The sequence below is a fragment of the Natrix helvetica genome, assembly GCF_964273705.1.
Source record: "Natrix helvetica genome assembly, chromosome: 4".
Taxonomy (NCBI): domain Eukaryota; kingdom Metazoa; phylum Chordata; class Lepidosauria; order Squamata; family Natricidae; genus Natrix; species Natrix helvetica.
Genome location: NC_138550.1, coordinates 38,487,373 through 38,500,933, shown reverse-complemented (window position 1 = coordinate 38,500,933; position 13,561 = coordinate 38,487,373). Strand labels below are relative to the sequence as shown.

The window sequence follows — 13,561 nt, the reverse complement described above, 5'->3', positions numbered from 1 at the left end:
TTTCTGCCATTATAACTCAGTTTTAATATTAATCTAAGTGAATAAAACATATATTTAAAACTGAAATGAATATTGTAAGTTACATAAATAAACTGAAACAAGAACAAATTACAATATCATTTATTAAACTGAATGTATCTGCAAATCCCAATTCTGTAATAAAACAAACTTTGAAAATAACCACAATATGTAATTTATTTTTTAATTATTCATGCATGCATTCATTCAAATATTATCTATTTCAACTGTTGAAGCAGCTCATGTTCAATTTACACACTGCTCTATTTACAGAAAGCCTGCTCCCTTTTCAGAAACGCCAGCTTAAAATTATTAATGTAATATGAAAAACAAAACAATTAATATAACTGTATTCTATCAATCCTATATACCACTACTGACAAGATAGTATAATCAACATCTGCATCTTTCAAGAATACCCTATGGATAGGAGAGCTTCAGAGAAACCAATCATAGGTTCAAGGGATATTTGGGAGGCCTTGCACTGTTAAATTCAGTTGTGCCTGACAGCCCTACACCTATAATTTCAACACAAGTGAAATGACATTCGATGCTTATAGGAAACATTCATATAGGGAAGGAAAAATTTGTATGGAGAATATTGGCATGCCAGTCAAAAACAATCTTCCTTCCCATCAATGTATGATGTCTTCATTGTACAGGTAGTCCTCTATTTACAACAGTTCATTTATTGACTGTTTGAAGTTACAATGGCACTGAAAAAAGTGACTTATGACCATCTATGACTGTTGCAGCATCCCCATGGTCATGTGATCAAAATTCAGATGCTTGACAACTGCTTCATATTTATGATGGTTGCAGTATCCTGGGGTCATGTGATTATCTTTTGTGACCTTCTGACAAGCAAAGTCAATGGGAAAACCAAATTCACTTAACAATGATGTTAGTAATTTAACAACTGCAGTGATTCACTTGACAAATGTGGCAAGAAAAGTCGTAAAATGGGCCAAAGCCCACTTAACAAATTTCTCACTTAACAACATAAATGTTGGGCTCAATTGTGGTCAAAGTCAAGGACTACCTGTATTAGTGAATTGTAGAAAATATAACCGTTAACAGAAGCCTGTATTTCCATAGCATGTTGTTGCTGTTGTTGTTATGGTCTTTCAAATCAATCATAGCTCCTGGTGACTATATGGATATTTTCATGCAGTTTTTTGATAACTTATAGAAAGTTGTGGTTCCATAACAGATCAGACAATTTCAAAAAGGCTGAACTGATTAGCCTTCTCAGTTTAGAACCAACAATACAGATAGTAGTACCTGAATATTATGCTTCATCAGGAAATTAAATGCTTTCAAAAAAAATAAACTGATATTATGGAGACTGATATTCCATTAAGCACTTCTCTGAGAAATGACATTCCGAAATGTGCTTATCATCCAGGTAATAAGCAACCAAATCATCTTTCTCATGGCCCGTCACTAATCAGACATAAAGAGGCATATGATATAGAGAAAAATAAAGTGATAGAATTGCATAATTTTATTTCAAAATTCTGCCAAGAAACATGTCTAAGGAAATTAATCTTATTTAAAATGCACTTACAATCTGACACAGGCATTTGTGCTCATTGACAAGCTTTTCAAGAGATAAATATTCAATCACATCTGCTTCTGCCAAGGCACCTTCTTTGTCTTGTTTATTTGCTAATCTAAGGGGAAAAAAGATCAAATAAAAATATGGTAATGCTACTTACTATGGTCAAAAATCAATGCAAATCAATATGGATAAGCAGAATCTATACAAATAATAGGAAAGACACAAAACATTGTTCTATAGCCAAACATAAATATTGCTGTTGCCTATTTATTAACAGTTTCTTCTCAGTGGAATAAATACAAATGGTTAATTTATTTTCTCATTAATCTTAAAATGTCAGAAAGCCTATATCTTGATCGAACCCATCCTGGGTGAACTGAACTCAAATAATTTTCTGTAGAAGGCACTTAAAGCTTTATTTTCCTATTATACTTTCTAGAATCTATAGCTCCTGAAAATGCTGCCCTTTTTAGAATAATCCTTTGAAAAACAAATATATGTGGGAAGTCATATTGGAAAGTCTTTTATGTGGAAATGCCTAAGTCTGACTCTGATGGATGACAATAGGCTTACAAGGTTATGTTGTAAGAAAGCAACCTTATGAGCTTTTTATGGGAGAACATTTGACTGGGTTCACTTCAAAAAAAATACCCTTAGGATTGTGGTAGAAGTGTTTGTGTACTGTATATCTTTCTGCATAACATAACTATGTCAGAGTAAAATATTTTGATATCAAAAGTTAAATTCAAAAGAAAAACCGTAAACGACTGTTTTAGTCATAGCAAAGTTACTCAAAAGTTCAGAAAAGTATTCCCATTTCTTAGGAATGAACTACAAACCAGCACATTTAGGCAAACATTCTTCCCACTTGTAGGTTGAAAATGCCTAGATAAATAGTACTGACAAAAACTGCATTAAAACCTTTGATCTGGAACCAAGAGCATGCTTAGTAAAAAGAAAGTGCTCTCCTTGTACTTCACTTATTTTGTTAAGTTTCTCTAAAGTAGCCTTACTCAGCTCAGTGCTTTTTCCAAATATGTTGGATTACAAATGGAGAATATCATGATGTAGAATACCACCAAGAAGCATTGCATAAGAAAAGTGAAATTATACTTAGAGATACATATACAAAAGAAGAGAAGCAGCTTCTCTGTAAATTTTCCCTAAATGTAAGTTTGCAAATTTACCTATTTTGGCATCGGGCAACTGTTATACCAGAATCACACAAAGGAGATAAGTATAGTATGCACTGTTCTTCCCCAGCTTATCTGCATAATTACTCTATGAAGTGTATTGGGCTGAGAGTACAAGTCCAGATGATTCATAGAGCTTAATGTCAAAGAGGTGGGAGGGAGGGAGAGAGAAAGAGAAAGAGAGACAAAGACAGAGAGAAAGACAGAGAGACAGAGAAACTTAGATGTGTTCTACTTTAGTACAATCCACTATCTTCAATGCTTTCATTAATTTTAATAATGATTCAATAATGGAATTAATATATGGAGTTCAACACCATATAAGAATTGCTCTTCTCCTCCACCACCACTTTATATATTGAATGAATGAATAAAATGATGTGTTGTACCGCATCATCACAGCATTCAATTTGTTATGCATTGGTTCAGCTCAGAGATGAGTTTTTGCCGGTTCGGCCCAGATCAGGCAAACCGGTAGTGGCGGCGGCGGGAGGCTTCGCCCACCCACCCGGACGCTTCTGCGCATGCACAGGAGCGTCACATGCGCACGCACGAGCGAACAGGTAGTAAAAAAATGGAAACTCACCATTGGTTCAGCTATATAGTAATAATTTGACAATACAAAAAGATAGCAAAATGGGTAAAACAAGCAGATAGCAAAATGGGTAAAACACAGTTTGCACGTAGACCATTTAAGCAAATCCATAATTCTCTTCAATTCTCAGCAATAATTTCAAAGAAGTTTTTTCTCTGTTAACAATATATTCCTTTCATTAAAAAACCCTTTTTTAAAATTGCTTACGCTTTGATAGTTTACACCAAACTTGCAAAAGAATAAAAATACAAAGCTAAGTGGAAGTTAACAACTACTAATAAAACATTACTAAAACATAAGCAAACTTTTGGTAATACATTTTCCCCTTTCTCAATGTTTTCCTAGTTTTCATTATTAAGTATTTGATGTTCAGGGACTTAATTTTTAGGAAAGCACTAGTATTAAGCAACAGATATTTTCACTGCAAGCTAGAAATTACAGTAAGGAGAGTTAGGTGAAACACTTCCTGGTATTGGCTCATTAGAATAAAATGACCCGCCTTGGAAGAAAGGTTATACAGTATCTCTAACAGGCAGAACCAGATTCTCTAGGAGTAAAGTAACTAACATGCTTTTCTACTACAGGGAATATAACCAACTAAGACTCTCTCGATCCATGGTTTTTCAAGACACACTTCCTAAGTAATTAAGTTCTAGAGAGATTAAGCAAGCAGAAACTTTTAAAACGGGAATCACATTCCAGATCTATTAAGCCTGCATACATGGATAATGCAAGTCTCATATCCTTAAGTACAAAACGATACTGAAAAACAGGGTTTTTAAAAGGAAGAAGGTAAGTGTACTTTGTTTATCATATGCCAAATAATCTTAATTAAAAATATGTAATATTTAATGTGTGTAAAATAATGTTTGTCCTCTGCTAAATGCGAGTTTATTTCTGTTGTACACGTTTGAAGAAATATATCGCTTTAATACAGAAATGCTAATTTGTTAAAAAGTATTTAATGCATTAAATGTAATTTCTTTTGAAAGCATGCCAGGAAATACATTCTTCCTTCGCACAAATTTTCCTTTTTAAAACTGGGTTACTGAAAAATAAAGGCAGAATAGAGTTTGTAGTCTGGACAATGGATTGACTGACACTCTTATAGACCACAGAGAAATCTTGTTGTGAGGTTAACAAAATCACACAAAACACTAAGTGAACAATTGTGTGTGTGTGTTTGTGTGTGTGTGTGTGTGTATAAATCACGTTTTGATTTGGGAATGATAATATGTTTATTACACGTGTTTGAAAATGAATTAAAGAAACAAAAAATCCTTTACTAAGACAACGTCTAAACAGGCAGTTGAGGAACTTCAGCATTTTTATTTCAGGAATTATGAAAAGGGAAGTGTATGTGTACATTTACTAGCAATGACATCATCTGTTGTGCATGAAAATACTGAATATAGAAACTCAGCCGTTCAGTTCAGCTACAACAGATTCTAATAGTGTTAACATGCAAATTTATGTTAGGACCTCCATAATTCTGAATTATGTATATTTGAACAAAATTTATTGAAGAAGTAATATTATTATTACTTCTTCTGTTAAGGTATATTTTCATCAGCATGCTGCTACCTAAATATAGTGCAATACATTATTACCCCTGTAATTTTTAAAATTGGTTGTGAATTATTTTGGTATTTGATTCATCCAAGGCAGCACAAAGAGATTAATAACACGTTTATTGTTGCACTTTGATGTTTGTGTTAATCTACATGAGTTTAAAACTTTTGATTTTAGACAGCTCCTTTAGATTCAGTTGTGAATCCTATCAAGCCTTGCAAAGAACCTTGGTATATTATTTAGGAATTATACTATTTAGAGTATCACTCTTATTTAGATAAGTCACATTTGACCCAGTTTGATGTAACGGTTGAGGGTGCTAGCATAGAAACCAGAAGATTTTGAGTTCTAGTTCTGTCATAGGCATGAAAGCCAGCTAGGTGACCTTGGGCCAGTCACTCTTTCTCTGCCCAACCCACCTCACAGGGTTGTTGCTGTTGAAAAAATAGGGCAATTAAAGAATATTATGTATGTTCCCCACCTTGAGATATTTATAAGAAATAATAAAGGCAGGATAAAAATAAATTGTAGTTACAAATGATCTCTCTTTGGCTTTACCTGAATAGTTAAAATAGAAGAGAAGGGAGAATCCATAAAATAAATTTAGCCTGAAGAATTTACAGTTATTGCTCTAAAGTTTGCATAATAGTATTTTCCCAACAGCATTTATCACAAGAAATGGCAGGAAACAAGTTGTTTCTAATGTCATATTTCTGCTTTTTTTTTCATTGAAGAGTAGGTGAATGGAGATGCTGTAAATAATTTTAGATTTCCCTAGAATGTAGTTTGGAAAAAATAATTTTGCATAAACACTGCAATTAACGCAGCTTAACTTTTTTTGGAGTACTTTCAACCAGAAAATATTACTTCCCTTTGCTTCTGAAATGCTGGGTAAGTTTCTCATCATGAATGGTTTACTCAATTGCTGAGGTGTCTGCGGCAGTGCTATCCAAGATATTGTAACGTTAATTATGTACAGGCAGTCCTCGACTTATAACAGTTAATTTAGTGACCGCTGAGTTCCACTGGCACTGAAAAAAGTGACTTATGACTGTTTTTCACACCTATGCCTGTTGCAGTGATCAAAACTCAGATGTTTGCCAACTGGTTTATGTTTATGTCATGTGATCAAAACTCAGGTGTTTGCCAACTGGTTCATATTTATGACACTTTCAGTGTCTCAGGATCATGGGATCACCTTTTGTGACCTTCTGACAAGCAAAGTCAACATGGACGCCGTATTACTAACTTAACAACTGCAATGATTCACTTAGCAACCGTGTGGCAAGAAAGGCATAAAATGGGTCAAAACTCACTTAACAAAAATAGCAAAATAAATGTTGTTCTCAATTGTGGGCTGTAAGTCGAGGATTACCTGTAATGGAGAAATATGGCATTTGCCTTTCGAATTTACAGCATAAAGTCATCAGTAACAGCAGACAAAATATTTACAGAAATAGACCCCTCCAACCCTGGCATTGGTTGGAGAATTCACAGACAGTATTTTTAATATTGCTCAACAAATATCAATTACAATTTTACTTTTTGAAGGACTCTTACTTTCTTACTCCCAGTAGCATTAACATACATAGGTCACAGATCTATGTTGATACAATAGTGATGCAGTACTTAAAACTCAGGTTTGTTGTTGCGGATTGATCTAGATTGTTCTAGTTTCATTACAAGCCATTGTATATAATTTCTTAACCATGCTGTCTTTCTCTGGGAGTGTTAACTTTAATTACCTCCACCTTGTATCATTAGGATCATACATAGTATTTGCAATAAATATCAACAAGGATTTTCCAAATAAAAAGTTGTGGAAAGAACAATATTTGGGCTAAGTCAGGCAGAACATCCTTGGATATTTCTCTCTTTTTTTTTTAGAGAAGAGGGCAATATGAGATACTCCAAAGCTTCAGCTCTGGACATCAGTGTTTCTTAGAAGTTGCTGCAAAATTGTATTGATATTTTTTACATGAAAAGCAGATTAAATTATAAATAAGTTCTAATTTAATGTGACAGTAAACAACAATGATGGAAGAGTTTTAAATTAAATTTTCTGTGTGTGTGTGTGTGTGTGTGTGTGTCCCCCACCTACATTTTCTGTCCTTACTGTTTTGGCATTCAGACCCCAATATGTCATTCAAAACCCAAGGTAATTTTTGGTCCAAATTATTTATACATTTCTGATCTACCAGTCTTCCCCACTGCTGCGGCTATCGGAGGAAGAAGGCAGGGATAGTGGCCGGCACTCATTTCCCTTACTGCTCATTGCGGCTTGCTCCTTCGTCACTTTCAGCTAAACAGTGCAGGCTGGGCCTGGGCTGCAACCAGCAGGGAAGGGGCAGTAATGCTCCGTCCTGCCAGGGCGGTGGCAGCAAAAAGGGAAGCGAATGCCAGCCAGCATCTCTGCCTTCTTCCTCCGAGAGCCGCTTCTTTGCCAGCCTCTCAGCTGATCGGTCTCAGCCAGTCCCCATTACACACACGCACACACTTTGCTGCAGCGTGAGGCAAGGGCTGCTGGGGAGAGATCAGGGAGACAGGGAGGAGAAGGCATCCCTAGCAGAAGTTTGTGTTCTTCTCCCCTCCTGCTGATTTCTCCCTGGCAACGCTCGTCTCGCACTGCAGCAAGCATGGTGGCTCCCAAAGAGAATGAAATGGGCACAGCGCTCTTCCAACAGCCAAGGAAGGAAGAGGAGCCGGGCCCTCGGCTTTTGGAAGAAGCGTCGACGCCCGCTTCATTCTCTTTGGGAGCCGCCTTGCAAATGGGGAATTTTCTGACATTTTGCAACTGGAACCAGCCCAGCGCCCTGTGCACATTTGCTGCCCAGGAGCCCCGAGGCTCACAACCACCATCTCCTGAAGCAAAAATGGCCTCCCACAGCCTCCCGGAGGCCCTCCAGAAGCCGGAAATGGCTTCAGGAAAGCCTCCGGAGGCTGGAGAGGCCAGGAAACGGCCCCAAAGGGCCAACTGGAAGTTCAGAAATGATCTGTTTCTGGCTTCCAGAGGGCATCTAGGAGGGCGGGGGAGGCCATTTTTGCCCTCCCCAGGCTTCAGGAAAGCCGCCGGAGCGTGGGGGAGTGGGTGCATGCGGTGTGTGTGTGTGATGTGCACATGCGCAGTTGGGTGGGGAATTGAGTGAGCATGCGGGGGGTGCAGTAGCGAGCGTGCATGCAATTCTGGCACGCCGTAAAAAAAAGGTTCGCCATCACTCAACTATAGAATTAAAAATAAATAGTCCCTTTAAAATAAGTAAGAGTACTTACTTTTTTGCTAGCATGAAATAGCACAGGATTTTTTTTTAAAAAAATGGGAGCTTCAAGGGTAAAATCAGCCTGAAAATCGGCTTGAAAATAACCCGAAAAATGCCCATAAAACAGGCCATTTTCAGGCTAAAATCAGCCCCCCAAATGCTTGAAAACAGCCTAAAAAACAGCTTACAGCATCTCTTCCTCTTGCAGACAGCTTTCCCAGTCTAGCTTAACGCAGTCTCTCTCTCTCTCTCTCTCGCACACACACACACACACTCATACATACGCATATGCAAAATCTTTCTTTCCTCTCCCCCCCCCCACGAGACCCCTGGATTCCCTCTCCAACCATGCCTGTCCCATACAGGTACTACCCACACAAGTGATGTAGAGTTGGCCGTGCCCACTTAGTCATGTGACCCCCAGCCATGCCCACCTAGCAGAGAACTGGTTGTTAAAAGATTTGGAGCCCACTGACCCATTCTGAAAAACTCTGTCAACCTCATATATGTGTATTAAAATACTAGCTTATATGTTGATCATTTTAATTTGCCAAAAATGGATAAAATGCAGGAAAGAATATACCAATAGTAAGATGTGAAAAACAGTGTGTATTTCAGTTTCTGAAAACTTTGTATCCATTTTAGAAAGCTTTCGAAACAGCTTTCTAAAATGGATACAAAGAGTCTACAAGAAATTGTTTGTTACACTATGTGGCAAATTTCTGCAACTTTTCTTTATAACATTTTCTGCTATGATCTAATATGATTGTGGATTAATAAATGCTAATGAAAGTGATTTTAATTCTTAGGTATAGACTGCTGCCTTGGGTTTAATACTTCTGAACCTTAATATATTCAACAGAAGATGAAAGACCGCCTTCAAGAGCTTAAACTGAGAGCAAAGGAACTGCAATTATTAGAAGAGAACAATCCTGTTGTTAATGCAATTATTAGAGAGGAACAAGGAGAATTTGAACAAGCAGCTGTTATTTTTGAAAAGGAGCCCATAACTGAAAGGTATTTGCATGAAATACAGCAACTTCATAATGACATTAATCGTTTGGCAATGGATGTTCAAAAGTTTAGTCGGCAGCAGAAAAGTTTAATGGCTTCCATGAGAAGATTCAGTGTGCTTAAAAAAGAATGCAGCAATACAAAAGCAATTAAAGCTCAAGCAGAGCACATTAATAAAGGCTTGGATGATCTTTCAAAAATAGTGAAGAAGGAAGAAAAAGAACACAGCTCATCATCTGCCCTTAGAAGAGTCCTCAATTCCCAGCGTGCAGTCCTATTCCATCGTTTCCAAAATATAATGATTATGTACAATAATGCCATAACAACCAAACAAGAAAAATGTAAGGATTTCATTATGCGTCAGTTGGAAGTGGCAGGAAAAGAAGTATCAGAGGAAGAACTAAATAATATGGTTGAACAAGGGAAATGGGAAATCTTCAATGAAAATCTGCTCACAGAGGTCAAGATTACTAAAACTCAGTTATCTGAGATTGAACAAAGGCACCGAGAACTGGTCAGTCTGGAAAATCAAGTGAAAGACTTAAAAGGCCTTTTTTTTCAAATCTCACTTCTGATAGACGAACAAGGTGAAATGATCAACAGCATTGAAATGGAAATCATTAACACTCAGGATTATGTCCAAATGTCAAAAGAAAAGTTCAGGCTGGCAGCTAAATATCGAAAAAAGAACCCATGCAAAGCACTGTGCTGTTGGTGCTGCTCCTGTTGCAAATGATTTGTCCTCTGGGCAATTAAAACTGAAGAGCTGATCCAGCCCTCTCAGTACCCCTGAGGTCGTATGTTTACAATCCAAGCAGGCACCTGGATATGTGGCTCACAATTATATGTCATGTGATCACATTTGTGACCTTCCTTGCTGGTTTCCCACAAGCAATGTCAATGAGAAAGCTGGCAGAGAAGATTGCAAGTCACTCCAGTAAGATCCCTCTTACTTTAGGCAGGCTCTAAAATTTTCCTGCAGTCATAAAGGGCTACGTACTGTGACTACGTCACTTAGCGATGGCAATTTCAGTTGCAATCATAACCCCAAAACATGCAGGTCATTAAACAGGAAGTGGTGAGAGTCCCAAGGGGGGAAGTCATGAGAGAGCTTGGGAGGCCTATGCAGGAATGCTATGAGAGGCTGGGAGAAGCTGGAGATGTCTTGAGAGATCCAGCATAAGCTGAGCATGAATTGAGGGACGCACAGTGGGGGTTCAATGCATGCTACATGTTAGTTGGGGCAGGTTGGGCAGGGCTTAGGAAGGTCAGTGTAGCCTACAAATCAGCAGGAGGATGAGGGGGTAATGGCAAAGGCTGCACATGTGCAGGGTGGCTTACCCAAGTGACTTGCTACCTTCCCTGCTGCATTCCCCATACATTTTGCTTGTCAGAACCTGCCGTGAAATATCATAAATGGCAATCACATGACTATAGATCCCTGTGACATCATAATTGTGAGCCCAGTTCCTTACCACCCTATGGTGATCATGAGACCATGGTGCTGTAATGGCTATGGTAAAAAGCATTGTAGATCCCTGGCTATGTATGTCATACACTAATCTCTCTCTGTCTTTATGTATGCAATAGGTTTCAGCAAACTCAAGATTCTTTTACTTTTAAAAACCCTTCCTTGCAGTTTTTCCATTATTGAAAGTCTCAAAATATTTAAAATATATTTTATTATGGTAATATTGAAAAGGACCTTTTAAGAAATAATCATTTCCTTGTATTAATGATATTATACTGCTTGAATACCAGCTATTCATTATAAAAATTAAGCAGAAACCAAAAGTCTTGCACGAATAGTCATGTCATTATAAAAAAAAAAAATTATTCAGTTTGGAAAATATACTTTGTCTCTAAGTAAGTCACAACAGAATAATCTGGGCAAGCATACAAATATCCCCAAAACAAACCAATAAGTGTGTTAATAGGATGTATTAAGAGAAGAGAAAATTAGGCTTAATTATAAGTAGTCTTGGGAAATGACAGGCCATTTAACAATAGTTCATAGTTATGACTCACACTCCAAAACTATATATGACCTTGTTTCGAAGTTATCACAGTGCCACTGTGGTCATTTGCCCTTATGACAGGCCACAGGGATGCTGAAGCTGCCCCCACATCTCTTCCCCCACATCCAGTTCCAATGGGACCTCCTACACTTCGGCCTGCTCCCCATGCCTCTTGGAAGCAATCACCAATTCCTTGGTGGCTGCTTTCAGAGCTTTGTCAGTCAGCTGCCCCCCCCCCCCGCCCGAAACAGCTGGCCAGCAGAAGGCTGCCTCTTGCTTGGTTTTGAAAGCTGACCTTTGCCTGAAAGGCAGCTTCAGGACAAGATTCCCCAAACCTTTCCCTTGCTTCCCTCTCTCCCCAAGAGAGCCACATTTCTTCAAAATAAAAACAGAAAAAGCTGGAAGGGATTGACTTGCTGTTCTTCCCTCACCACTAAATGTTCTCTCTACTCTCCAATCTCTACCCCTTTTAAAATTCTAACCTTGACTCCATCTGAAGAATAGAAGAACGAAGTGACTAAGGAAAGAAAATCTTTCTCTATTGAACTGAAAAAAAGTCATCTCCAAAATTTGTGCAACGAAATGGATAATGCTGGGTCCTTGCAAGCTTTAGCTGTCATTCTGAGCTATAGAGCTCAGGTAGGAGTTAAAAGCTAGATTATAGACTTTCTTCTATAGGCAGTCATGTGGACAGCTAAATCTTGCAAAGACACAGTGTCCTCCATTTTGTTGCACAACTTTAAGAGATGATATTTTTTTAAGTTTCATGGCTGGTCATTACTTGAGGCAGTTCATTTAACATAGTTAAATTTTGTTACAGCTATAACTTGAAGACTATCTGTATTCAAGAAGTTCTCTTTTGTAAGGAAGTTAACTTTCATGCTATCAGTCACTTTTGCTCTTGGTTGTCAATCATATTTCACAAATAAATATTTAGTTTGTATAAATATGTATAAAATATTGTTTTTTCTGAAGGCCATTATTGCTTGCTACATAAGCTGCCAACGTATCACCAGTATAAAAAGCATATATATATATATGCTATATTATATATAGAATATATATAGATATTCTGCTTTTATTATATATATTATATACTATATATATATATATATATATATATATATATATATATATATATATATATATATATATATATATATATATATATATATATATATATATATATATATATATATATATATATATATATGTTGTATTTGTGCTGATAAAATAAAGGGAGACTAGTATAGATCCATTTCGAGCTATTTAGCTCTCATCAGCTAGCCATACCCTTACTGGGATTCGAACCTGGGCTGTATTATACACTAGGCAAGAGTTTTAGCCACTATGCCACAGGCTTCTCCTCCTTTATCAGCTGAGCCAGGGAAATAAGTATGTGTTTGTGTTACAACCCCTGGTATGACCTAATATGGGAGGGAGCTCACTCCTCCCTCTTTCTGTCCTTTCGGCTCATCACAGAAAACCATCCAGGCAGAAACCCATATTTTTATTTTTAATGTTGCCTTTTTATATTTGTGTTGTATTTGTGCTGATAAAATAAAGGGAGACTAGTATAGATCCATTTCGAGCTATTTAGCTCTCATGATGAGAGCTAAATAGCTCGAAATGGATCTATACTAGTCTCCCTTTATTTTATCAGCACAAATACAACACAAATATAAAAAGGCAACATTAAAAATAAAAATATGGGTTTCTGCCTGGATGGTTTTCTGTGATGAGCCGAAAGGACAGAAAGAGGGAGGAGTGAGCTCCCTCCCATATTAGGTCATACCAGGGGTTGTAACACAAACACATACTTATTTCCCTGGCTCAGCTGATAAAGGAGGAGAAGCCTGTGGCATAGTGGCTAAAACTCTTGCCTAGTGTATAATACAGCCCAGGTTCGAATCCCAGTAAGGGTATGGCTAGCTGATGAGAGCTAAATAGCTCGAAATGGATCTATACTAGTCTCCCTTTATTTTATCAGCACAAATACAACACAAATATAAAAAGGCAACATTAAAAATAAAAATATGGGTTTCTGCCTGGATGGTTTTCTGTGATGAGCCGAAAGGACAGAAAGAGGGAGGAGTGAGCTCCCTCCCATATTAGGTCATACCAGGGGTTGTAACACAAACACATACTTATTTCCCTGGCTCAGCTGATAAAGGAGGAGAAGCCTGTGGCATAGTGGCTAAAACTCTTGCCTAGTGTATAATACAGCCCAGGTTCGAATCCCAGTAAGGGTATGGCTAGCTGATGAGAGCTAAATAGCTCGAAATGGATCTATACTAGTCTCCCTTTATTTTATCAGCACAAATACAACA

General features: G+C 37.5%; 2 protein-coding genes across 8 annotated transcripts in view; one reads left to right on the top strand and one right to left on the bottom strand.

Annotated features, from left to right (window-relative positions):
* Positions 1-13,561, bottom strand: part of ARL13B (ARF like GTPase 13B) — a 48,239-nt gene that overhangs the window by 20,390 nt on the left and 14,288 nt on the right. For all 6 annotated transcript variants that reach the window (XM_081952058.1, XM_081952055.1, XM_081952054.1 and 3 more), the window contains one exon: positions 1,589-1,694. In XM_081952058.1, the coding sequence (XP_081808184.1) occupies positions 1,589-1,694 (106 nt within the window). The remainder of the gene's footprint in view (positions 1-1,588; positions 1,695-13,561) is intronic.
* Positions 3,861-12,241, top strand: STX19 (syntaxin 19). Of its 2 annotated transcripts, none has more exons than XM_081952061.1 (2): positions 3,861-4,162; positions 9,062-12,241. In XM_081952061.1, exon 2 carries the CDS (start codon positions 9,065-9,067, stop codon positions 9,947-9,949), a length of 885 nt encoding a protein of 294 aa, XP_081808187.1. In that variant the 5' UTR covers positions 3,861-4,162; positions 9,062-9,064; the 3' UTR covers positions 9,950-12,241. The 2 variants fall into 2 exon arrangements, with proteins under 2 accessions (XP_081808187.1, XP_081808186.1); XM_081952060.1 differs by having other exon boundaries at positions 3,866-4,162; positions 9,009-12,241.